This window comes from Ochotona curzoniae, unplaced genomic scaffold (genome assembly GCF_017591425.1).
Source record: "Ochotona curzoniae isolate NIBS_2020 unplaced genomic scaffold, NIBS_Ocur_1.0 contig_2210, whole genome shotgun sequence".
NCBI classification, from domain to species: domain Eukaryota; kingdom Metazoa; phylum Chordata; class Mammalia; order Lagomorpha; family Ochotonidae; genus Ochotona; species Ochotona curzoniae.
Genome location: NW_024465369.1, coordinates 10,131,300 through 10,157,438, shown reverse-complemented (window position 1 = coordinate 10,157,438; position 26,139 = coordinate 10,131,300). Strand labels below are relative to the sequence as shown.

Here is a 26,139-nt window from a genome sequence, read left to right as displayed (position 1 = left end):
TTATAAACAGGAACGAAAATAAGGCTGGGGCTGTGTTATCTAATTTTTCCCCACAGAGGGAACTCTAGTTCAGTCCAATGGGATCGATAAGAATAAATGAGGTAACGTTTAGTTCTGTTTTGCCCAAGCAGAAAAGTAACTGTGAAAGACAAAAGGTCACATTAGTGAGCAGAGCTTGGAGACCCTGCCTTACGGGGATTCTCATCAACAGGAATCATGTGGGAACTCGCCAAGCTAAGCAGTCTACATGCCAGAGTGCTTTAACCTGAGCTCAAATGCCAGAAAATTAAAACTTACCTGTATTAAGATTGCTATGTGTAATGTACACATGTACACACATACATTCACAAACACACTGAGTTCAACAAAGAGTAATTAAGAATTCCCTGTCAGGAGGTTTCAAAGTGTATAGGACTGGTGATCAAGAAAGCTAAATGAAGGTTATCTAAGTCCTTTTTCTTTAGAAATCTGTGCAAAAAACAGACATGTCACCCATCTTACTATTATTTGGCCCAATGAGTTTTGAATGTTAATGCCAGCAAAATGTAGTCACTATTTCTTAAAAATACAATATTAGTTTGTACTTCCTTTTATTTTATTCATTATCAGTTAGGTTTTTATCTTTTATTATCTTGTGAAATTTTCTCTTTCTCCCATTACCTATCCATTTAAACACAGCAGAAATCTAGACATGCTCTTAGAAATGAAATTCATGAAAACATATCTGGTGAGGAAATGACTTACCCTGGTTGACAATAAATCGTAACTTCTGTATTGTTGCCAGATTGCCGCTAACTCGATAAATTCCATCAACATCTAGACCTGCAAACACAAAGGTGTACTTTATGTTAGCATACATAAGAATTGAAATGGAAAGAGAAAAAAGTAAATCTTGGAAGTAAGAAGGTAGGAAATCAATATCAAATAACTTCTCCTCATAAAGAAAATGCATCTCTATGTTCTAACTGATGTAACCATGAAAATTTTATTTCTACAAAACTAATCACAATAGTCAAACACAATCATCCATAAATTTGAAATCAAGAAATAAGCTGAGGCCCAAAAGAGTGTTAGATGGCCTGAGATTACTTTCTGTAACTAAGCCATATTCCCAAGAGAAAGAACTCAAACTGGGAATGGAAAGATCCTCCCAGTGGATCTGCATTGGTGTTCTTCTTCAGGAAGATAGAATAACTGCAAGTATGTGTGAGGCGTTTCCTTCTTCCTGCCCTTCACCTTTCCTCTTTCCCTATCCTTTTGTATCTCCTTCTCCCTCCATTCTATTTCATTTATTTTCATTGATTTCTCATGCTGCAATTGCTCCAGGATGCTATATATTGGTTTAGTTATTTGAAATGACACAGTGACAAATTCTTGAGTTACTAAGTTGGTAACTTCTATGTAGAATACAAGGCTGCAAAATGCTCCATTATACAGGTAAATAAAAAAAAACCATTGGGAAAATAATAAGAATTTAGTTTCAGGTTATTTTAAAATTAGTCATCTGTAATTCAAACTAACTTACCCAGGCGATGGATTTAAATAATTGGCTATTTATTTTCAACAAATCTGCTTATAGCGTATTGTTAAATTATGTACAAATTATCAAGAGGATGAATATAGAGGTAAGGAAAACAAAAATCACTTATAGAAATTACTGTCACAAGGAAGTGCTAATAATATCATTTTAACGGCAGTAATCTGGGTTCTTTGACGTCTCTAGGTCCTCAGACATGCCTGCGTGATTGCCAGTGGAGGTAGAGGCCATTTTTGTAACCTTTTCCCTGGAGAAGGGGATATAACACCACAGCTAATCACTGTAATTCACAATGGTGAGTACTAAATAAATTAGTAGAAATTACTGTCATATCCTAACAGAATAAACACTTTACAGGGAATTTTATTGATGTTAAATGGATTCCTGTATTGCTTAATAACCTCCATATTTTTACATAGTTTATATTGTAACATTTCTACCATTATACAAAATATTTCTTCAGCAGGTCAAGGTAGGATGATATAAATTATAACATGTATTAATGGCATAATTTAGAACCATCATTTACCATGGTTCTTGCTCTGCCATGTAATAAACCACAGAGTAACTTGGGATAATGACAATAAAATGGAATAGCTATTAGCAAATGTATTAATTTATGTGAGTTTTGTAATTCTTAACTAATCTAAGAATAAATTACTTAGATTCTATTCCTTCCTAAGAATTACAAGTTGTGAGGAATTGGATGAGGCCAGAGAGCTGTTAACAAGTTGTAAAATTACCTAAGATATATGCATGTATAAAAGCCAGAAAGACTTTTTCCATTACAAAATGGCTGTAATAACCTAAAGGTACTCCTGTTGGTTTTACAGTGCAATGTGTGTTTGACGGCTAAAAGTAATGATCATCATATTCATATTTTTAAAAAGTGTTTCACTCTTCATCTTACTATTGGTTTTAAGTTCACACACAGATACCCAGAATACTTCTTGATTAAATTATAAATAATTCATTAGCCATTACGTTCCTCTTTTGTCACTGATGTTTGTTATTTAACTGTAGTTTAGGGAATTTTTGTTAAAATGAAGCAAATGTTTACAAAGTTTGCTCTTTCATAACGAAGGTATCTTGGAGTTGTGGAATATCACCTTCAGTGACCCAGTGCTGTCTATAAAAGCTGCTCATGAACTCAAGTTTTGGAACTTTGGGACTGTAATTAAATGCCATTTAGAAGAATGAGTGGTGGACAATTTCACCTTTCTTGCCAACCCAAATAAACAGACAAAGATTTGTAACAAAGGGAAATCACTTTGCTTTTTTCCCCATTGTTTTGAAAGAACTTATAGACCAAGACTACAGAATATGGAAACATTAGTAGAGCAAGTATATGTTTCGCCAATAAGAAATCCTAATAGTTTTATATGAAGCTTCAAACTAGTTGTATCCTATGGAAAGATTAAAGGTGAAATGTTACTGATATCTATTTACAATGAAAATGAGAAAAATGACTGTATTTCTATTTTAAATTTTGTGATGTTAACTACCTGGGCCTTTATCAGAGATCAATAATATGATTATTTCAATTACAAGAAAATATTACTGTAAATGTCACTTTAATATATGTCTCCTTTTACATTAAAACTATTTCAAAACAACAACAACAACAACAAAAAAAACAAAAAACGATTTCTATTTTAAAGATAGGACTCCCCATTTTTCAAGCAGTGTTAAAATTTTATGAAAAATATATATGCTCTTTAGAATATTTAACTGAATTTCAACCAATGAATCCCACAATATCCAAAACCTCTTGTTCTCTTATAGAAGCTCAAAGTCACACATAAAAAAGGACAAGGGACTTCGAGAATTTTTAGTAGAAATTTGTTTTTAAAGTTTCATTATCAAAACCACTTAAAAGAGCAGTGCAGCTTGGGGATATCACATTTGAATAGTATAATTGAAAGCAGTATACAGTTTAGCTTAAATACAGCATCTTCATCTTAAATTAATAACTCAACTTTGATTTAGGAGGAAGGGAGATTTGCTGGTGACGGAGATAGGGAAAATGATTCACACCTGGGCCACCAATGTCACCTGAATCACAGAACAGACATTTTACTGTGGCTTTTTCTACTAAGAGAAAAACTGAAGAGGAAGCAAGTTAAACATATTAAATGCACATGACTCTGATGGACACAACTTCCAAGTCCTTTAGATTCACAGATACCAACACCATCTATCTCATGAATAACAATCTCTGACATTACTGCCTTCTGTTCTGAGTGGTTTATACTCCCTCGGTATCATACGTTTAAAATTACACAAATAGAGTGAAAATGACAAAGCAGATATTGGAAAGGAGGGTATTACATTTTGCAAAAAAAATATGGAACTTATAAGTGAATTTAACAATTATAAATTACAGAGGTACAGTCTTGAAGTTGATTAGTTTTCTGCTGAGTGGCTCACAGAAACGGCAAATCCCACATCCTAGAAATATTACCCAGATTGCCATTACATTATTCACGTGCTGTCCTCTTTTTCACTGCAAAATCTTTGAAAGTTATGCCAAACCAAACCCATGTAAATTGGTGGATTTGGACATCCTTTTCATGACCACATTATACTAGCTGGATTGAAAACTACTTACTTTGGAAATATAATTAAACTTTTTATGATTTTTAAATGAGCAGTGTCTTCAAGGTACCCATGTTTTACTTTGGTGAAATCTGGGAGAAAAAAAAATGCTTTGAGAGGTGCCTTTCTCAAGCAAATAACATGACTGTCAATGCTGACAGGAAACTTGGCTTTATGCTAAAAATACTTAGGGGGCATGATGGAATGAACCGATTTTACCTTGTTTCCTTTCTTTCTTTTTCTTTTTTTTTTTTAAGGAAAGTTGCATTAGCAATAGCAACTAAAACTTCTCAAAAGCAAATTACATTTACTGAAATATCTTTATTATTTTACTATCAACGTAGCTTCTAAGGTTTCAAAATAGTGTTGAGCATTGGCAGAAACTACTGGTATTATTACTACAGCAGATTTTTAAAACTCTGTACCTTCTGTTTCTTCTGAAGAAGCTTAGACAAGGATAGACACACAATTAGGAGTTATTAGACCAAATGGTGGTTTAAGTTCAGTGGAAAGAATGCAGCTGTCATAACTAATTCCCACCATAAATCTTAGAAATTTTCCAAAAAGAAATCAAAGAGAATAGTACTGTCTCCAGAGTTGACTGGCTTATCTTCCAAAATATGGGCAGTTTTTGCCTATGCAGATGGGACTATTAAAAATAAAGTACAGATTAGACAGCATTTTTGGTAGCCTGAATGATGGACAAACCACAGGGCTGTGCGGGTTGTGCCTGATTGAGAAGTGTGCCTAAGAAGGCCCCTTTGTTTTTCTGACCCATAACAAAAGGCATCTGAACCTCTGTAGCCTGCAAATGTGGGCCGGGAATTTTGCAAAGACTGTCCCTTGCCTGCGATTTATGGTACTTTCTAATTCCTAGGAGGCCAGAGTTACCGCAGGGAGAGTCATTTTCACAATTCTTGGGACTTCTGGTTTCCAATCCTGGCTAAACTTTGAGTACAGGAACACCCAGACTACCCATTTATTTCTTGGTCTGTCCAAATTCCTGCATGGGTCACAGCTAAACAGGGGTGTGGTGAAGGTGATGGTGGCATTGTGTGTGTGTGTGTGTGTGTGTGTGTGTGTGTGTGTGTGCTTTTAAGACTTACTATTTGTTTAAATTGGAATGTTTCCAACATTTATTGCTAAGTTATCTGTTCACACACTTTAAATTCCATGTATTGAGAAAGTATAGGATCTAATCACTTCTCGGCCTCTTGGCCAAGATCAAGTGGGAAAGCATAGGATCTAATTTAAAACTCTGAATTCAATCTGCATTCCCTTGCAATGATTGGTATTATGCTGTATCTTTGTGCTGACAATATTTAGTTATTGTTAATTTCTTGTCAGAAGCTCATCCTCAAAGCCGTGTCAGTTTTATAATAGTGATTACCTTAGGAAATAACCAACCCAATTCTGAATAATTTTGTTCTATAGGACTACTATGTGGCTTTATCATAACTGAATAGATGGTTATTCCCAAGGGCAACATATTTCTACAGAAAAAGTCAAAATTGAACTACACAGAAAATACGGTACAACAAGAGCTAAGTGCCTATTCAGATCTATTAAAGGCAGTCACTGTTAGCAGTTCTGTTTCAGTTTTTTCTTGTTTTATGTTAGGTTATGTATCTGTTTATCATGTATTTACACTGAATAGTATTTATCAAACTATCAGAAAGGATAAAGAACTTGATAAAATTACCGTTCCTACCACTTTATGCTCTTTAGAATAATTCAAGTGATTATTGTCTATTTCTTTCTTTAATATACTAAGTTACTCAGTATTTTATTTTATTTTATTTTAAATATTTATTTATTCTTATTGGAAAGTCAGATATACAGAGAGTAGGCTCTTCCATGCGCTAACTAACTCCCAAAGTGGCCACAACTGCCAAAGCTGAGCCGATCCGAAGCCAGGAGCCAGGATCTTCTTCCAGGACGTGCACACGGGTGCAGGGTGCCAAGTCTCTGGGCCATCCTCTCCCACTTTCCCAGGCCACAAGCAGGAAGCTGGATGGGAAGCAGGGCCTCTGGGACACAAACTGGTGCCCATATTGGGGGGCTGGCACATGCAAGACAGGACTTTAATCACTAGACTAGCGTGTAGGGCCTATTACTCTGTATTTTTAAGTAAACAAATAAAAGTGGACTGGCAATTGTCACAATAGTTAAGTCATTATCTGAGAAATCTGTATCCCTTATAGGTGTGCCTATGTTTGAGTAGTGACTCCCAATTCCAGTTTGCTGCTAATGCACTCCTAGGATATAGCGGTATTTGTTTCCCATATGGAAGACCTGGATTGAATTTCTTGCTCCTGATTTTTTTTATAAAGATTTATTCATTGGAAAGTCAGATATACAGAGAGGAGGAGAGACAGAGAGGAAGATCTTCCATCTGTTGATTCACTCCCCAAGTGAGCTGCAAAGGCCGGTGCTGCGCCGATCTGAAGCAGGGAACCAGGAACTTCTTCTGGGTCTCGCACGCAGGTGCAGGGTCCCAAGGCTTTGGGCCGTCCTCAACTGCTGTCCCAGGCCACAAGCAGGGAGCTGGACGGGAAGTGGAGCTGCCAATATTAGAACTGGCGCCCATATGGGATCCCGGGGCATTCAAGGCAAGGACTTTTGCCACTAGGCCATGCCGCCGGGCCCTCTTTCTCCTGATTTAACCCCAGTCTAATTCTGGCTGTTACACAATTTGGGGAAGAGCTCTTTCGGGAAGAGATGTCTTTCTGGAAGATAGAGATGAAAGATCTCTCTCTGTGGCTCTACCTTTCAAATAAAATGAAAATAAATATAAAAAAATAAAGTATTTGTTCTTCCTTGCTCATCTTTCTTTCAACACTTAAAAGATGTTTTATCTTATTATCATTTCTTTAGGAAACTTAATTTTGTTATCAATATTTCATGATAGACTTCAAAGTTCTTATTTGTTAAAAAAAAAGTGGTCACTATTGCTTTCAATATCCATAAAGGAAGTCTTCCCAAATATAAGCTTGAATGTATACTCCCTTCTTTTCTAAGGGCTCTTCATTTTCTGTATAAAGGTGCTGTCCTGTATACCTTTTTATCACGGTGGAAATTTGCTGCGTCTGCATTGTCCGCATTGGTACCACTGACAGCAAATGATGCCCCTGAACACTTGAATGCTTGTGCAGCCGAGCAACTTCATGTTGTGCTACTCAGCTGTAACTTAGCATGTTGCTGCTGACCATCACAACCACTACTCTCCCCTTACACTCTGCTGCCATTCTTTCTTGAGTTAATTTTTTTTTGTTAAAGGTTTATTTTTATTATTTTTGTATTGGAAAGGCAGATATACAGAGAGGAGAGACAGAGAGGAAGATCTTCCATCCGATGATTCACTCCCCAAGTGAGCGCAAAGGCCAATGATATGCCGATCTGAAGCCAGGAGCCTCTTCCGGGTCTCCCACGTGGGTGCAGGGTCCCAAAGCTTTGGGCCGTCCTCGACTGCTTTCCTGGGCCACAAGCAGGGAGCTGGAAGGGAAGCGGGGCTGCTGGGGATAGAACCGGCACCCATATGGGATCCCGGGCGTGCAAGGCGAGGACCTTAACCACTTGCACCACTGCGCCGGGCCCTTGAGTTGATTTTTTATAGAAATTTTTGAATCATAAAATAATGTGATTGGTAATTTTTCTTATATCTATCATCTCAATGACACTTTTCATTTGCTTCATAATTGATGATTGGTTTGGATACTTCTCTCAGTTTCATAATCTTTTGCTTTTCAAATTATAAACAAAGTTCCCATTATCAGCTTGCACCCCTGCTGTTATGTCTGATGTCAAACTGATTTTCGATGCTTTGTAGGTAATTTCATTCTTCTATCAGGGATTTTTTTTTTCTCTTCAAATTTTAGCAGCATATGGCTCTTTCAGTTGGAAAACATTTTCTTACACTATTTGCTCAATATAAACTTCCATCTATTATCTCCGTTCTCGTGTCAAGAACTTCTTTTTAAAGATTTATTTTATTTTTATTGGAAAGTCAGATATACAGAGAGGAAGATCTTTCACTGGATGACTCACTCCCCAAGTGACTGCAACAGCCAGAGCTGCGCCGATCCAAAGCCAGGAGCCCAGGGCCTCTTCCAGGTCTCCCATGCAGGTGCAGGGTCACAAGACTTTGGGCCTTCCTCTACCATTTTTCCAGGCCACAAGCAGGGAGCTGGATGGAAAGAGGGGCTGCCAGGATTAGAACCAGCACCCATATGGGATCTTGGCTTGTGGAAGGCGAGGATTTCAGCTACTAGGCAACAGCACTGGCCCCAGGTCAAGAACTTTTTCAATATGAATGTCATGGAACTACCAGATTACACTTGATGACTGAAAGATCAAATTGGGATGAACAGTGATCTTGAGTACTACTACATAGGTTGAGTATCTTTAATCCAAGAATCCCAAATCCCAGATCTACCAAAGTATAATACTCTTTGAGTACTGACACTATGTGTTAGTAGAAAACTACACACAGTGCAACTGCCCTAATGTAGTCAATTACCTTCTAGGAGTGTAAGATACATATAAACCAGAACAAAATGAAATGAATTTAATGTTTATACTTGGGTCCCCTCTCCAAGATATTTAATGTATATGCTTATATTTCAGAATATGAAAAACAAATCCCAAATCTGAACACTTTGATCACACGCATTTCAGACATGTCATGGTCAACCTACATTTGTGCAGGTTGTTAATTCTGTTTTGGATTGCTTTTGTTCTTAAGTGAGAACACTGGCTGTGAGTAGGCAATGCTATGGTGTTTCTCCCAGTTACTCTGTCAGCAGGACTTTTTATTTGGGGTCTGGGATACTTCAATGATTTTCCTCCTGGGCAAACATTCCTCCTCCTCCAGGCTCCACAGGCCTCATCCTGCTTTGCTTTCCTTTCAAACACTGATGTCTCTCCTGTCCTCAGGGAACTTTCTGTCAGTCTCAAGCCACTGCTGCTTGTACTTCCTTAATGAAGGATCATAAGAGTGGGGTCAATTTCTCCTAATCCTCTGATCCTGTTAGAAATGAAATATTTTATTTACTTTCTTCCTCTTGCCAGTTACTGGTCTTTTTATTTATTAACTCCAATTTTGAATATCCTGTAGGACAGCCCTGGAAAGAACTGTATCTAATTACTGTGTCTGGGGATGGTGTTTCTTCTCTAATTTTTCTCTCTCCCCACCCCCCCTTTTTTAAGTCCCATCTGCTTTCTGTCTTACTGGAATTTCCATTTCTGGTGTATTGATTGCACCTTTTATGTTTTCAGCACCATTATTGTTTCTTTTTTTCTTTTAAATATATCTTTCCTATTCTTTAAGTTTTTAAAATGAAAGATAATCAAATTTTCTGCCCACTAATTTGAATCGGAGGCATACATTATTTTTCATAATATGAATTTTAGTGCTGAAAACAGGTTTCAAGAGATTGTTTAAATACTGACTGTTCACATGGGATCTGGGTGATGAGGAGCAAAAGAGGGAATATAATACTCAGTATGTGAGTTGAGCTAATATTTGAGGAATCAGTCACTATAGTTCCAGCTTGAGTACCTATCATATTCTTCAATTTTCATCCCCTGTTCTTTTCTGTGTTTATAAAACTATTGTCATTTAATCCTTTTCCCAAGATTCTTCTATTACTTAAAATGCTTTATCTTTTCTTTCACTTCTTTCATAAGTTATTTCTTTTCAGTTTTTATTTTTGATTCTTGTGTTACAGAATCCAGGTGTGCTATGAATTTGTGTTTCTCAGAGATGATTGCAACTTTTTTCACCTTTTCCTTAATACAGTTACAAAACGCTTGTCTTCAATTTATTGCCACTATATTTCATTGTTTTCTTTTAAAATATTTATTTTATTTTTGTTGGAAAGTCAGATATACAGAGAGGAGGAGAGACAGAGAGGAAGATCTTCTGTCCACTGATTTACTCCCCAAGTGGTTGCAACAGCCTGAGCTGCTCTGATCGGAAACCAGGAGCCCAGAGTCTCTTCTGGGTCTCCCATGAGGGTGTGGGGCCCCAAGACTTTGGGCCATCCTCAACTGCTCTCCCAGGCCACAAGCAGGGAGCTGGATGGGAAGCAGGGCCACCGGGATTAAAACCAGTGCCCATATGGGATCTTGGCTTGTGCAAGGCGAGGACTTCACCTACTAGGCTACCACACTGGGCCCTGTTTTATTCTTTTTGTTATAATATAGATCTCATTTAATTATTTTTGAATCTTCATCTTTTAAGAAAATGTTTTTTTCCTCTACCAGGTATCTGTGGAAAAGTCATATGAAAAGAAAAAAGTCTTCAATATATGAAGAATAATAAATATTTGTTGTTATTTTTAAAAATGACCAATTTGAGAGGTGGAGAATACAGACACAAAATAGAGAGAGTTCTCATCCATTGGGTCACTCCTCAAATGACCACAACAGCTGTGTCTGGGCCAGAATAGAACCAGATTCTGGTAAACCAGCCCAGGTCTTCCAAACAGGTGGCAGTCAATGTTGGTTGAAAATATATTTGGAGCTGACACTGGGAATAAATTCAGACTACTGCAGTGGGACATGAGCATATTAACTTCTAGTGAAATAATTTTATGTTGACTGAAAAGAGGTACTAAGGAAATGATCTGATTTTATAAAAGACTATACTATGGAAATGGCTAAGAACCTGTGACACCGATAAGTCATAGCATTATCATAAGTCATATATATTCATTGTCCTAGTTAAGTAAAGTACCTTAAACTTGGAAGAGCATACAGTACAGAAAATATGGAATTAAAGTAAAGGAAACATCTAATACACACACTTCTGAATCAGAAAGAATATATCTGTTCAATCCTAGGTGGTTAGGAATGCTGTCAAGAGTTCCACCCTCTCTAACCCAGTATCTGTCAAACTTATTAGTACTAGCAAACAGAATTTTATGTGAGACTCAGAAACACATATTAATTTATTAGTATTGGTCACATTTTCTGTTAAGCCCTGTGCTTTCCTCTTAGCCTATTCCTCTTTGAGCACCTTGGAAAGCAGTTTTGATATTGCACTAAGCTTAAAAATTGAGAGAGGACAAGGACAAAACTTTGTGATTCTTGCGTATGTTACTGCTTTATGGATTTTTTTGATGATTCTGCATTATCCCAATTAAGCCTTGGAAACATATATAACACTATTATTGGAAACTATAGAAGTGGAGGGCAGGAATAGGGAAGGGCAGAAAGTTAGATGGCTTGCTTATGAAATAATTTATTGTATTACTTTTATAGTTCCCGTTACTCTAGCCTCTTATTCTTTGTTTGATGATATCTTTTAAAAACATTTATTTATTTGAAATGTAGAGATATAGAAGGAGAGAGAGAGAGAAAGAGAGGGAGAGAGTGAAAGAGAGAGAGAAAGGGGTCTTCCTTTTATTGGTCCCATCCATAACTTCTGGGACTGGAGCCAGTCAGGAGCTACAGTCTTTATATTGGTTTTCTACATGGATCACATGTTCTGAGGCCAAGCTCTTGATCTGTCATCTGCTGCTTTCTCAGGTGCATTAGCAAGCAGCTGTATTGGAAGTGCAGTAGCAGGGACTAACAGGATGCCAGAGCTGCAGGCAAGACAATACTGACCTGTCTAATAGCTTCTAAATAGGATAGCGAACATTTAAACAAAAGAATTCCTTGATTTCATGCCATGTTACCATAAATACAAAAGCCTTTTCCTCCTCCATGTGTATACATAGGGAAAACCACTGTCAAGGTTCAAACTTGATTTTCCCCTGTATGTTTACCACATTTTGCTACAGTATCTCACGAATTTCTCAAAATTGGAAGCACTTATCCATACTGTTGTATTAAGAACTTACAGAAGGTAGTACCGAAAAAAACCCGTTCCTGATTTCACTCAGATAAATCTTGTCTACTCAAGCTTGTTATTTAGTTCAGTTCATATTCTACTTGGTCTCACTACAAGGTCAACTGCCTGTAATAAGATTTATTAATCTATAGTTTAATATATGGTTGTGGAATCAGGAAAAAGAAAAGGGAAATAAGTTCCGCTATGACTAACGTATAACAATTGAAGCCATTTACATACTTTGTTCAATCCCTTGGTAAAATAAGATGGTAGTCAAAGGAAGATATTTCATGCAGGGTGTCTCATCTTTTACACGTGTATTCTTCTGCATTTGTCTAAATGCAGTTAAGCATTTGGAATCTATCTGTATGAAGCCTGTAGTACAGTAGATATAAAAATGATCGATAGAATTACAGTATTTCAGTTTCATTCTAAATAATGTCAAGGTGAAAAAGACCACTAAGAGACCCTGGGTTTGACTGAGAAATCTCAGTAGAAGGAACTCACCATCTGTGTTCTGACAGCAGTTACAATGACCAACAGAGATGGTATTTCCACAGAGGGAAACAACATGTCAGTAAACATTCTTTGACACATTGTCTTAAGTTTCTTTGCTTTCTTTCTTAGATAACTTAGTCTTGAGCCCAAATATTGTCCAATGATTCTGGTTATCATTACATGAGAGCGGTTGTCTTGAAAGAAAAGATCATGTGTCTGGAAGATATTGAAGTTGGAGGTTGTATTTTGTTCATCTCATATCATTCTCTGAGTTTCTTTTATGTTTGAGTTCCAGTGTTATGTTATGCTATGACCTGCTGATGTAAATAAATCATTCTGTTGGTATTGTGACTTGTTTAGTGTGTTTCATGAGAATAACTTGGAGAAAAAGAACAAAGAGTCTAATTTGGTCCACTATTATCATCTGGTTGTTTGCAAGCAAATATACCAGCATAGGCTGAGGTCTAGACGGCAGTGGAATAGCCACAGCAGGACTAAGGAAAGAAAACCAGCTTCCCAGATTTGCCATTGCTAATGAAATTTTGGAGTCTGGGAAGGAGTAATGTGTGCTGTGTGCCCACGTGCAGCGTTTTCTGTTTAAGATTTTAGCAACAGACTATTTCATAAGTTAAAGACTTGCAATAAAAGGCTTACCAACAAAAACAAGAAGAAAACACTGAAAAATGGCTCCTTTGGTGATGAAGTCATAAGAGTTATATAAAGTCTAGCCTTTGATCCTATTATGCTTGAAATAGATATTAATTAAAATTCATATATATTCTGTCATACTTTTCAATCCCTCCACCCTTACTTTTTTTTGAAACATCTAAACAAAGTGACCTCATTGTTTTCCATTGGACTTTTTTAAAAAACATTGGCTGGGATGATTGAGATTCAGGAATGTGGGAAAATGGATTCCCAAACCACGTCCCTCCCCTTTCATTCTGAACTGTAATTTTTGGCTTGGCTTGAATCACAGTCATCACATTTCAGCCTGAATCTCTCTGTAAAGTGATCTTTCTTAAACATTTCTCTCACTCATCAAGGGATCAGAAACAAAGCCATTCTAGCCTTTCAGCAAAACACTTACAAGCAGCTTTTACGAAGCAGTCGCAAGAGCTAAATTTCCTCTAAAATTGCTTGAAAAGTGAGCATTTTCAGTGCCTTGTTGTCCTTTCTGTGAATCTTGTCATCTGTATGCCATGAGCTCCAGCAGCTATTTTAATCTGTTTTTGTTTGCAATCCATTTGGTGTCCACCCAAGGAAATGCAGGTGATTCTAATTAACTCACTGCTGAAGATGTTGGAAAAAAAAATTCTCAATTGTGTTGTAGAGAATTATATACTTAAAACTTTTCTTCTATTATTTATAACACATTATTAATGAAAATGACTATATGAATATATTTACCAGCTAATTCATTGCTGTGCACTTTAAAAAATCAATAAGGTTTACTGTACAAGAAAAAGCCACACACATACACAAACACAGACACAATGTGGACCCCAAGAATGCTTGCCAACTTTTATTTAACAAGAGTAGCAACTTAAAAATAACATTATTTTTACTTTGTGCAACATAGTTTAACATCTGAAATAACCCTGTTCCAATAAAAACCTATTGAAATACTCTCAGGCCTAACTCTGCCCTGAAGGTAAAAGTGATTAATTGAAAGATTTTGGCAGATCTCCGCTCACCACCAGGGCAGTTTAATTTAGAACACATTCAACCATTTCTCAGTGTCTCTGTGCTGGTGGAGCATAACTTTTGATCTTCTTCAGGGAGGTGACTCTAATGAAGCCCTTTTGGCTAGCCACTTCCTGGAGGACTATGATGGCTGCCTGTGCTAAGGGTTCAGGTGAGAGAGAGTTTGTCTGTGACTGTTGCCTGTAAGGTGAATTTGGAAAATCAAGCTGTTGCACAAAAAGCAAGCTACTCTATGTTTGAGTAGACCTATCATTCACAGATGCCTACTTGGATAGTAGACAAGATAGTCATTTTGAATTCTTCATGTTCTCTCAAGCCTCTAATATTTTCTAGCATCATTAAGTTCTTTCCAAGTCTGGGAGGAAAATGTTGACATTCCTAAGAAGCATAACTAGGATTAATATCTTCTTGTTGAGTATATAGGAGAGCTTAAATTCTGGGTATGGTTAATACTTGTGCTAAACAAGGAGCAAGGACACAGTCCTGCCTGCTTGGAAGATTGACCGCTGTTGAAGGGTGGATAAATGGAACAAGAGATCCAGACTTACATATATTTTAAAAGCAAAATTACACACAGAGATGGAGAGATAGAGAGATACTTAATCTACTCGTTCATTCTCCAGATAGTCATAATTGCAAGCGCTTGGTCAGGCTGAGGCCAAGTCAGAAACTTCATCTGGGGCTCTCACATGAGTGCCCGGGGTCCAACAAATCTGGGACATATTCTGATGCTTTTCCCAAAGCATTTGAAGTAAACTGGATTGGAATTGGAGCAGCTGGGACACAAACTGATGCTCACAATGGAAATAGTAGATACATTTCAATACATTCTGGCTGGAAAGTACTTAAGTTGATGAGTACCAGCTCTCTGTGAATCTGACAAATACTGATTATGTGCTCACTATGTGCCCAAAAGTGTGCTAGGCATCAGATATAAGTAGCAAACCATGTATATATATGTTTAGATGTTACATGTATGTGTGGATGTGTATGTAAGATGCATTGATAGTCACGATGATCTCCATAATATGAAATTATAACCATGTTTTGTTTTATGCACTTCCCAATTATTTGACAATATGTGTATATATATTTATATAGATGAGAATACAAATGTGAGGGTATGCAGATACATATGTATATTACTTTTGTGAATGAACAATAACACCTACAATACTTTATTATTAAAATGTATTTTTTATTATGTCACACATCCTCAGCTTTTTCTTCTCACATATCAATTTGAGAAATATTTGGAGAGCATCATTAAACTATTCCCTGACCTTGAATATACTATATTGGTTCTATATTGTGTCTCAGATTTACTGGAATGATGCTTTTAGACCCATGAGATCAAACTCAAAATCTTTACGGGATACCCATAAGAGTTAAATATTTTCTTGAATATTGCATTATTGAGGAAATACACTCAGATTTTGAGATTGAGATTTAGGTCTCTAAAATAGAACTAAAAACACACCTTCATTTTCTCTAGTTAGAAGCTCTAACTTTCTCTTGAAAATTTATACCACAGATATTCACAATTTTAGGGTTTGTATAAAAGGAAATATACAGAGTTAAGAAGCAGTACTGAGCTTAATTTTTATCCTTGCAGTACCTGTAGCAAGGATAGGTAACTCTTTCTCTTATTATTCTAGAAGACATCTATCTTTTCAGCTCAATTCTTAACTGCGCAAGAACTATTAGCCATCTAGCAAACAGCTAGACACCCTCTGGTTATGCAATCACTACTTGCTGACTTTAGAAAATGACATTCCAATACCAATTGTTCATTTATTAAAATTCTGCTAGTGCTAGTGTAATACACTCCAGATTTCCTGCTTCTGAATGATGCTGTCACTAGGCCCATACTGGAAATCTTACTGAAATATGTATGTATAGGCAAGTGTATATATATATATATATATATATATATATGAATATACATGCACATATTTATTTATCATCCAGTTTTACATAAATAAGGCACACTAAAACTGTCTGCATAGGTTGATGCTCATTAGTATAATATCTTCAGAGTGTCTACCCTATGTGATTTTCCTATGTGGTGGGAAACCAAGTTACAAATGCATTTCATACACTTCTTTATGTAAAACTTAAAAAAAACCTTAATTTTGCAATTTTCATAATAGTCAGTAGGATCTGCTTTTTGAGAATAATGCCAGAAAATCCACAGTCAGTTATTAAAATGGATAATTAGGTGTTGTAGAAGAATGAAATGAAAAACTATCAATTTGAGAACCAAGATTTTGTGACAAATTTCCAATGTAAGTCTTAACGTTAATTATAGAGCTTATCTTTACAACATATTTTTAGAAATTGGTGGAAGATATTTGTCTCAAAATATAACTTTTATACAGGAGTTCTCCAGTTAGAGTCTGATCCCTTTGTTTTAAAATCCTGTGGAGGGATTTCACATTAAGCCTTACTAATCATGTAAACTTCTGTGTGGATTAATCTATTAGATTCTTTTTTTGAGAGTAAAAGACACATTCAATAAAAGCTCACAAGGATAGAAGGTAGACTAGAAAAAGATAAGGAATCAATTGCATACATATGGGAAAGGAACAGAAAGACACAGTGAGCAGATCATGTTGGTTTTAAGCCAATCCCGAACAGCAGTTGGCTTACCCAAAAGCTCAGTCTACTTAAAGACTTAGAAAATGAAATGCACAGTTTTCAGATTGACTAAAGGCAATTTACTTTAAAATTCTTATCATTAGTTTCCCATCAGATGGAACTTATAAAAAATAATATTTCAAAACTGATGATTTTTCCATCAGGTAGGCAAAGTATTTTAAACTGAGGTTCCTAGTTCTGTATTGGTCTCAGTTCTTATAGATTAAAATGTTGTGAAGTGACATAATTTTCCTCTAAATCATCAGGTCTCTGAGCAATCATTCTGGACATCGCCTTGGTGATCGCCTGCTTTGTCTCACCCTACTTCAACTGTATGTGCAGCAGTGGAGAAACCACTAGCTTCATCTGCTATATTTCTTTTTTTTTTAAAGAGTTATTTTTATTATTTTTTTTTATTGGAAAGGCAGATATACAGAGAGGAGAGACAGAGAGGAAGATCTTCCGTCCGATGATTCACTCCCCAAGTGAGCGCAACGGGCTGATACTATGCCGATCCGAAGCCAGGAGCCTCTTCCGGGTCTCCCACGCAGGTGCAGGTTCCCAAAGCTTTGGGCTGTCCTCGACTGCTTTCCCAGGCCACAGGCAGGGAGCTGGAAGGGAAGCGGGGCTGCCAGGATTAGAACCGGCGCCCATATGGGATCCCGGGCGTGCAAGGCGAGGACCTTTAACCACTTGCACCACCGCGCCGGGCCCCATCTGCTATATTTCTGACTTCCAGTGAGCATAATAACTCCCAGTAACCCAACCTCAGCTTTTTGGCCTCAATTAGAGGACTCATGGGTCTAAAGTATGGTAGATGGATGTGATCCTGGATTTCTAGCTTGCATTCAAGTTTTAAAGTAGATTTTAATAACAGCTGGCATACCTAGAAACATACATATTCCTATTAACTCATTGGACAGAATTTAAAAGAATATTTCATATTTAACCTAAGTTAAGAGCAAAGTACACTACAAGAAAAGCTCAAGAGGAGGGTCCTAAGCTGGGAAATACCATGTGCTCCCACAAGTATCTGTAAGATTTTCCTTTTTCCATTCTTTGGATTATCAGACAAACAAAAACCTTTCCCTAGTGTTTGAAAATGCCAAAACTACTACACCACTAAATGATCGATAATTTTCAAAAGAGTTGGGCTCAAGGAAATACTCCAAGAGTTAAAAGGTGTCTGAACTTCAAACTGAGCTAGAAAATCTATTCCTAAGACAGATTTTCCAGGGGATATCAGGAAGTAAATTTAACCATCTAGAAACTAAGATTGCGGGGGGAGGGGGAAGGCAAATGCACTATTATTTTTCTGATTCTATTTTGCCCCTGAGGAAAAAAAATTTGGGAAGACAGCTACATTCGCCTTCTCCTGGCTTATGGGTGCCAGAATCCTTCCAACTTTAAGCCCATTATGACCAAAATTATTCATAAAATCTTGTTTAAAAATGGAACTGGAAACTCACAGTTTGACAATGCTGATGAAGTGAAATGTCATTCTCTTGATCATCAAGCCATTAAATACAATAATAACAGTAAGTGGCTCAAGTTTTTACATTAGAAATTCTAGATAAGAGCAAACTTCAAATATCTTCAAAAGCAAGGTTGTTGTCCATGAAAGAGCATTTCCAAGTAATCTCTAAGTTTAGTTAACAGGAGCACTCTGAGTGTTTCCTTCAGGGCCTTCTTGGTAATGGGATTAGCCTCAGTTCACTGAAAAGTTTGGAATCCAAAGTATTCCATAAATTCTTCTTCAACATGATATATTACTCAGGTGATTCATTCATGGGGTTCAACTACCTTATCTTTTAAATACTAAAAATCACCAAGTTTCAGTATATGAAGATTTGGGAAATATGGTTAAACTGCATTATTTTGACTTGTGATCTTTTTTTCAGAACCCCTGGATATTACTTTCTGCTATGGCAATATGATTTTTTTCCTACTGGGCCCTGAACTATAGACAGCTGTCTATAGAACTATTTTCTATAAAGAGTTGATTTTTAGCATTGAGTTTCCCTCTTGATAACTTTTTCTGTGATGGATCATCTGAACTAATTTACCCAGTAGAGAAGCTTGTTTAACTGTTCCCACTTATGAAAAACTTGTGGAAGGAAATCTTTCTGGTGGGAAAAGAATCTGAATGGGAAACATGGACATACGTATATCAGAACAAGGATTAAAAGATGAACATTATAGATGAGGAAACATTAAAAGAAAGTTTCACTAAGTGAGTTTTTCCAAGTCAGTATTCTAAGTGAGTCTTGGATTTTGTGTGAAAACAAGAACTCTATACAGTAACAGGTGTTGGCAGGATACTTCCATTAAAGCTCAAGGAGGTTACGTCTGTAAACTCTTGCCTTCTGAGAAAATTCTCTCATAAGAATGCATTATGCACCAGATTTTTTTTTTTCATTAGAAAAATAATGTGAGACCGTGAGTACTTAACAATATTCTCAGTCATTCTTTTGTTAACACTGTTGCTGGGTAATGACATCTTTGGTGATCTTGTGCTATACATGAAGACTGTTATCAGCCTTTATTTCAACACTGCGAGCTTGCATTTTCTTGTGAATAGTCAACAGAGCTACCAGTTTACCTCTGCCGTCCCACTCAAAAGTATAAACTTGAAAGTATTACTCTTTGCTACCTGTCATGGGTTCAAGAGGTTTATACTAATCTATCCACATTGTGAAATTTGATTTTTCATATTTAGTATTCATATCTAATTTTCATGTCTAATTAATTCATATCTAATATTTCATATTTATTATTCATACATAATATTTATTAGAGCTTGCTGAAGAATACAGTCAATCAAATGCTGAGTCAATAATGAATGTAGGATTTATATCGGTAGTAATGACACATATGTTGCAAAACACTAGCTTTTTGTCCGGTACAATCTATGGGATGCTTCACAAATGTCATCTTTGTTTTCCTTACATAAGCAACAACAATCTAAAACATTGAATACAGGGCTGACACATTGGCAGATCAGACTAATCAGCCCCATATGGGCTCCAGTTCATGTCCTGATTGCTTTACTTCTGTTTCAGTTCCCTGCTTGTGATCTGGAAAAGCAGCAGAGGATGACACAGGTTCTTAGGCTCCTGCACTCACATGGGAGACCTAGCAGAGGCTCGTGGCTCCTTGCTTTGGATCAGCTCTGATCTGGCTACTGTGGCCATTTTGGTAGTGAACCAGTGGATGGAAAATCTCTCCCTTTGTCTCTCCTGTCTGTAAAATCTGGCTATCAAATAAAAAACATTTTTTTTTTGTAAAAGATAATTGGCTTAATTTGTTGAATATAAATTTGTGTTTCTCTGATCAAGCTTAATTTTACCGCTTATTCATACTAGACATTGCAATACTTTTTAAACTGAAATCTGCCTTCAAGCCACAACTACGAACTGTAACTAAATCAAATGCTCTTACATTATCCTATACAATTTACTACCTGTGAAAATTTTTTACTCAAATCTAACTGTTAAATTTGACATGAAATATTTATCAAAGAGTGTAATAAAAATTGGAGCTGGTGAATGGTAGAGAAACCTACTAGAAATGGGGATAGATAGATAGATAGATAGATGATAGATGATAGATACCCAGATGTGTGAATCTATATGTAAGTGTGTAAGTGAACTGTAGAATAACTACTACTTATTATAGTTCATTGCATAATTACTAGTAACTTAAAAATGCTCTTCATAAACCAACAAATGCATCTTTAGTAAAAAAAACAAACAAACAAAAAACCTATCACCATTAATGATGCCACTTACCAGAACACAGAATAGAATAGAAACAGGCACATATGTGTACATGAACATATATTCTAGCACCAACTCAAAGTACCAAAAGTGGCCTTCTTGAGAATGATTTCCATTATACGCCAGTACCAAACTGGATCACTACCCTGCTGTCTTGTGGAGCCATCAACACATGGTCTTTATTGTATGCAAACTTCCCCTGCTATAGTAAGCGAATATTTCTTAGGACTTTTTTTTTTTAATTGTCAATACAGTTTTACTTTGTATGATGAAATAAGACAAGGGACTGGCTTCATTAGAAGGGGAGGTAAACAGAACATTAATTAAATTTGCCGATGGTACTAAATTGGGAGGAACTGTGGACATCTGTGAGGACGAAAGAATCATACAAATGGACTTAAGGAGTTTAGAAACATGAGCAGGAAATAATAAAATGAGATTCAGCCTTAAATAATGTAAGCTAATACATTTGGGAAAAGATAATCAGAAACATGGCTATGCAGTGCATGGTAGATGCCTGGAAAGTGTGATGGCAAAAGAAACCTAGGCGGTGATAATGGGGAAAATTATACACAAACTTACAGGAAAGCAGGCTCAATGCCTGGTGGTTTACATGTAAAGGAACATATTTTTTTTTTGGAACTAGAAATATGATAACACTATTCTTATAATACTAGTAAGTCAAAGCATCAAATTTGGTTTTAGTTAGTTAAATCCCTTAAGTTTATGGTTTATGTAGCAATTTGACACTATTTTCTGAGACAAAAGCTTCTTGTCGGAAACCTGTAATGGACCCAAGAGTGATTGCTCCACTTGCATCCTATCCTATTAGATGACTGCTAAAATGTTATGCCATATTGATAAAGATAATTTTATATATGCTTTTCATATATTTATACACATATCTGTAGTTTAAAAACTCCTCAGCGGGCCCAGTGGGGTAGCCAAGTGGCTAATGTTCTCATCTTGTACATGTCAGGATCTTATGTGGGCACCAGTTCATATCCCAGCAGCCCCACTTCCCATCTAGCTCCCTGCTTGTGACCTGGGAAAGCAGTAGAGAATGGCCCAAAGTCTTGGCACCCTGCCCCCACATGGGAGATCTGGAAGAAGCTCCTGGCTCCTGGCTTTGGATTGGCTCAGCTCTGGTCATTGTGACCACTTGGGGTGTGAACCAGTGGATGGAAGATCTTCCTCTTTGTGTCTCCTCCTCTCTGTATATCTGATTTTGCAATAAAAATAAATAAATCTTAAAAAAAACCTCAGAATAATATGATTAGCTTTGAGAACTGAGAACATAATGAGAGGGAGAAAAGAAAAAAGACACAAAAGTACCTATTTTCACTTTTAAGACAGTGGCCCTACCTTCTGGATGATGAAGAGCGTGTCTTCCAGGTCAATGAATCAATGTTCCAAAGACTTGGTAAGGCTGGCTGCATTGATAGATGAATGAAGCTAAACCTTGCATAATCATCTCTTCTTCCATCTAACAATCCAGTATGAGTTGATAATCAACCTTATGCCAGGGGTAGTGTGCTAAGCATGATAGTGACTGAAATGAATTAGACCCAACACCCAGGCTCAGGGAGCCAAATACTAGATGAGGAAACTAGCCATTACAAAGGCAAGCAAGAACAACTCTAGGCAAAGCTAAGTTGGCACTGGAAAATTGCAGAGGGAGCCAAAACACTTGAGGAGCCCAGCGAGGGGTGACTGCAGATATTCCTTAGAGAAAGTAATTGTGCCATTTATAGAAGGATGAATGTAGATTTTTGGAAGATAAAAAATTTGAGAAAGATTATTTTAGGGAAAAGGAATTGTACATGGAAGAAAACTAGGCTTTTGGAAAACTTCCTATGTTCGATATCTGGAGTACAGAAAGCAGCTTGTAAGGATATGAACCTGAACAGTAGCAGAGATTCCATGCTTTTCCTTTTTGTGGGGATAATTAGTACGGAATCTTATTTGTGCTGTTTAAAGTAGGAACAATTAGAGCAGACTAAGAAGGGATAACTTAATCCTATTTGTATTTAAGAGGGGTCAAATTGGCATCATCCAGGAGAACAACCTGAGAAGAAATTAGAACAAAGGCAGGGTCTTCATTGGTATATTTATTTCACAAATTTGGAAAGGAGGAACCAAATTCTCAAGATACTGTGAAAGAGATTACGAGACTTGGTGCTAGCAAGTATATAGTAAGGGAAGACTTTTTTTAAGGACAATGGGGAAAAAGACTTTGAGATACTATTGCTTGAGTTGAGAAATTTAAGAAAAATGAATAAAGAAGGAAGATCATATTTGCTGGGAGACCAATAAGTTTAGTTTGAAAACTTGAAGTTCTGGTGTCAAGGGAAAAGTCAATCAGGGTTGCTCCCAGATCGAAGCTCTGAAGGAGAAGAGACAGTTTGAGTAGTTACTATAGTCACAAACTTTGAGGACCCCAAATGATGGAAGGAATCCCTGAGTCCTTAGGGTTGTTCGTGAACACACTGAGAGAATGAGTAGATGACATCTTGAAGGAAGGAATCAAATCCAGAAACAAACGTTTGGATTGGTAGTTTAAAAACCTCAGTTGGGATGTCCTTATGCTATTAGAGTGTCCAGGCTCATGGCCTGACTCTGCTCTGATCCCAGCTTGGTGCTAATGAGCACCTTGGGATCACAGCTGGTGTTGATTCAAATTTGAATTCCTGCTAATCTTACATGAAACCTAGACTGGGTTTTTGACTTTCAGCTTCCAGCTATAGCAAGCATGGCTGATGTGTGCATCTGGGGAAGGAATGAACCAGTAGATAGACGTCTTCTCTTTCTCAAATGAATAGAAAAGCAAAAACTGAACAAATAAATAACCAAATCCAGAGGAAATGTATGTTTCTTGTGCTTTCAAACCTGGACCAAACATGGATTCAAATACTAGACTACACTGTTTCAAATACATGGCCAAATGCCCATCTTTAAGACAAAAGCAAAACAAAGCTTACTGTAGTGATTACAATACCATCTGTTAGATATTCCAATGCTGTGTAGGGAACTTGAAGAGTTAAGCTAGCCCAAACTGTTAAAAATGCAAAATATCATTAAAAGGCCATCTTTTTTTTTTTTAAACCAAGGAATTTAATAGTCTGAGGTTCATGACACTGAGTATTCCAAGATTTCATAAGGGTTTCTGATAGTGTCAGCAAAATTTAACTTTTTCCCTCTGTGAAAAAAAAATGGAGAAAAAAAATCAATATCCAATAGCAAACCCATGTGAGGATTTTGGATATCGGCATATTGTCTGCATTAAATTGATAGGTCTATGTATTGACCATAAGCTTCTTAATTTCAATTCCTTGACAGACTCTTTCAAGTAAAAGACAAACACACTCAAGATAAAATTTTCCTAACAGATGCTTGGAAAACAAATACTGAATAGAGAAGGTGAGATATTCACAGTGAAGTAAACTACACCAGTGCAGTTTGAATTAAAGGAAAAGAAGTGGGGTTCAACTTTCTGTGTGGTTATGGGAACTGAGCCTATGGCTGACCATTCTCAGGCATGTCAATTATAACTCAGTTACCATTCAGTTACTTGATTAAAAACAGCAGGCTTTTGGTGTTGAAACAATGCCTAATGGGATATGACCTTTTCTGATGAAAAAAAGGAAAGAATGGATATTTTAGGAGTTGATGGTGGTTAACTTGAGTGTCCCAAAAATTAAAAAAAAAAATTCAGGAAATCTAACATTGTTTTTTTTTTTTTTACTATACCTGAATATTGATGGAAATGATAGTATTGAGTTGAAGAGTCTAACATGTGCTAATCAGAAATGAACTTAAGTCTGAAATTCAGATTTGCAAACTATATTATCCTCAGCATTATGCAGCTATCTGTAACCAACAATCGTTAATACTTGATTTTTTTTTTATCACTAAAGCCATGTGTAGGTGTAATAAAGGCATACAAGTTTCTGTTGATTTCTCAGACTGATTGAGAGGAGTTGGATTGGAAATAAAGCAGCTGGGACTTGAACCTATACCTCTATGGGCCACTGTCATAGCTGGTGGGGCTTTACCACTATATCTCAATGCCAGCCTCATTTTCAATACTTTTTTTTTTGCAACACAGTAAACAATTTTTGAAGTGCCTTCATATTTCCTTAAAATGAATGTGTACTTACATATTGGGTAGACGGTCTGCTATAACCTTAAGATCTCTTCCAGCATTATCCCATTTCAGAGCTATTTTGGTTTGCAGTTAACTTTTATTCTTAAATTATCTTGCCCTTGATACTTTGCTTGACCTTTTTTTCCTGAACTGAAAATATGAGGTGATTTGAAAACTATAAAATTAGACAAAACTACAAAAGATTGTGTTGAACTGAACAATAACATTTATAACACCATACCTTGTTAGATTATATGATAACCTCATAATTTAGATGAATTTCTAAGTTAAGACTTTTAAGTTGAAGCAAGTTGATTGTTCTAAAATAACTCATATGAGAAAATATGCAATGTTCAATTATGTAGATCTTTGTACTTGGGATTTATATTTCTCTTTTTGAAAGCATTTCACTTCAGAATAGTTTAATAGTTGCAAAATGAAACTTGTGAGGTAGTAATACAAAAAGTTTCCATGTGCTTCTTATCCCATTTTCCCATTAATATCTCATACAGGTGTGTTTGCCACAACAATCTGTCTTTTTATATATATATATAAATTGCTGACTGATGATCAGTTGAACACATTCATTTGAAGATTTGAAAAAAATCCTTCCAAAAGGCCATTGTTCGTATAAACTTTAAAAGAAAATCATTAGGAAAACCTTTGAGAAGCAGAATGTTTTGCTATCACTTAGAGTTTTCTGAATTAATTAAATATATCTTAATTATAAATTGTAAGCTCTAGGGTAATGCCTATACAATTATAGTGTCTTAGATTCCTGTTTCACTAACACTTATGTTATTTCATAATACAGAATAGCACCACTGTGAAGCTCTTGGTGATTTGTAAAAATTTGAAACTTATTTTATTTATTTGAAGGGAACAAATTTCATGAATTTCACACTACATACTTAGGAATATAAAGATTCTTCTCACCCCACCCTCCCTCCTGTCTGTGTTCCCCACTTACGCACTTCCTTCCTTATCTATTTTCTTAAAAATTTTACAATTGTATAATTTCATTTCACGTTGTAATCAAAGACTTAATATTTGCATTGGGTAAAGATTTCAACTAATAACAAGCAGAACCCTCCAACCCCTCAAATATTCCTGTGTATAGACACAGCTGGGAATAATAATTAAATCTCAAGATACCTAACTAACTAGCTCATATAGATTATATTTTATTTATTCTGTGAACTAATTGCCACAGTTCAGGAAAAATATGTGATTGTTGTCTTTTGGGGTTGGCTTATTTCAAATATAATAGCATTCAGTTACATCCATTTTGTTGCAAAAGACAGGATTTTTTATGGCTGAGTAGTACTCCATAGTTTATACATACTAATTTTTTTATCGTTTCTTACGTTGATTGACATTTGCCTTGATTCCA

General features: G+C 36.3%; 1 protein-coding gene across 5 annotated transcripts in view; it reads right to left on the bottom strand.

The window, feature by feature from the left end:
* The window catches only part of ARHGAP15 (Rho GTPase activating protein 15), a 616,474-nt gene that overhangs the window by 197,666 nt on the left and 392,669 nt on the right, over nt 1-26,139 (bottom strand). For all 5 annotated transcript variants that reach the window (XM_040971526.1, XM_040971524.1, XM_040971525.1 and 2 more), the window contains exon 11: nt 745-822. In XM_040971526.1, coding sequence (XP_040827460.1) covers nt 745-822 — 78 coding nt within the window. The remainder of the gene's footprint in view (nt 1-744; nt 823-26,139) is intronic.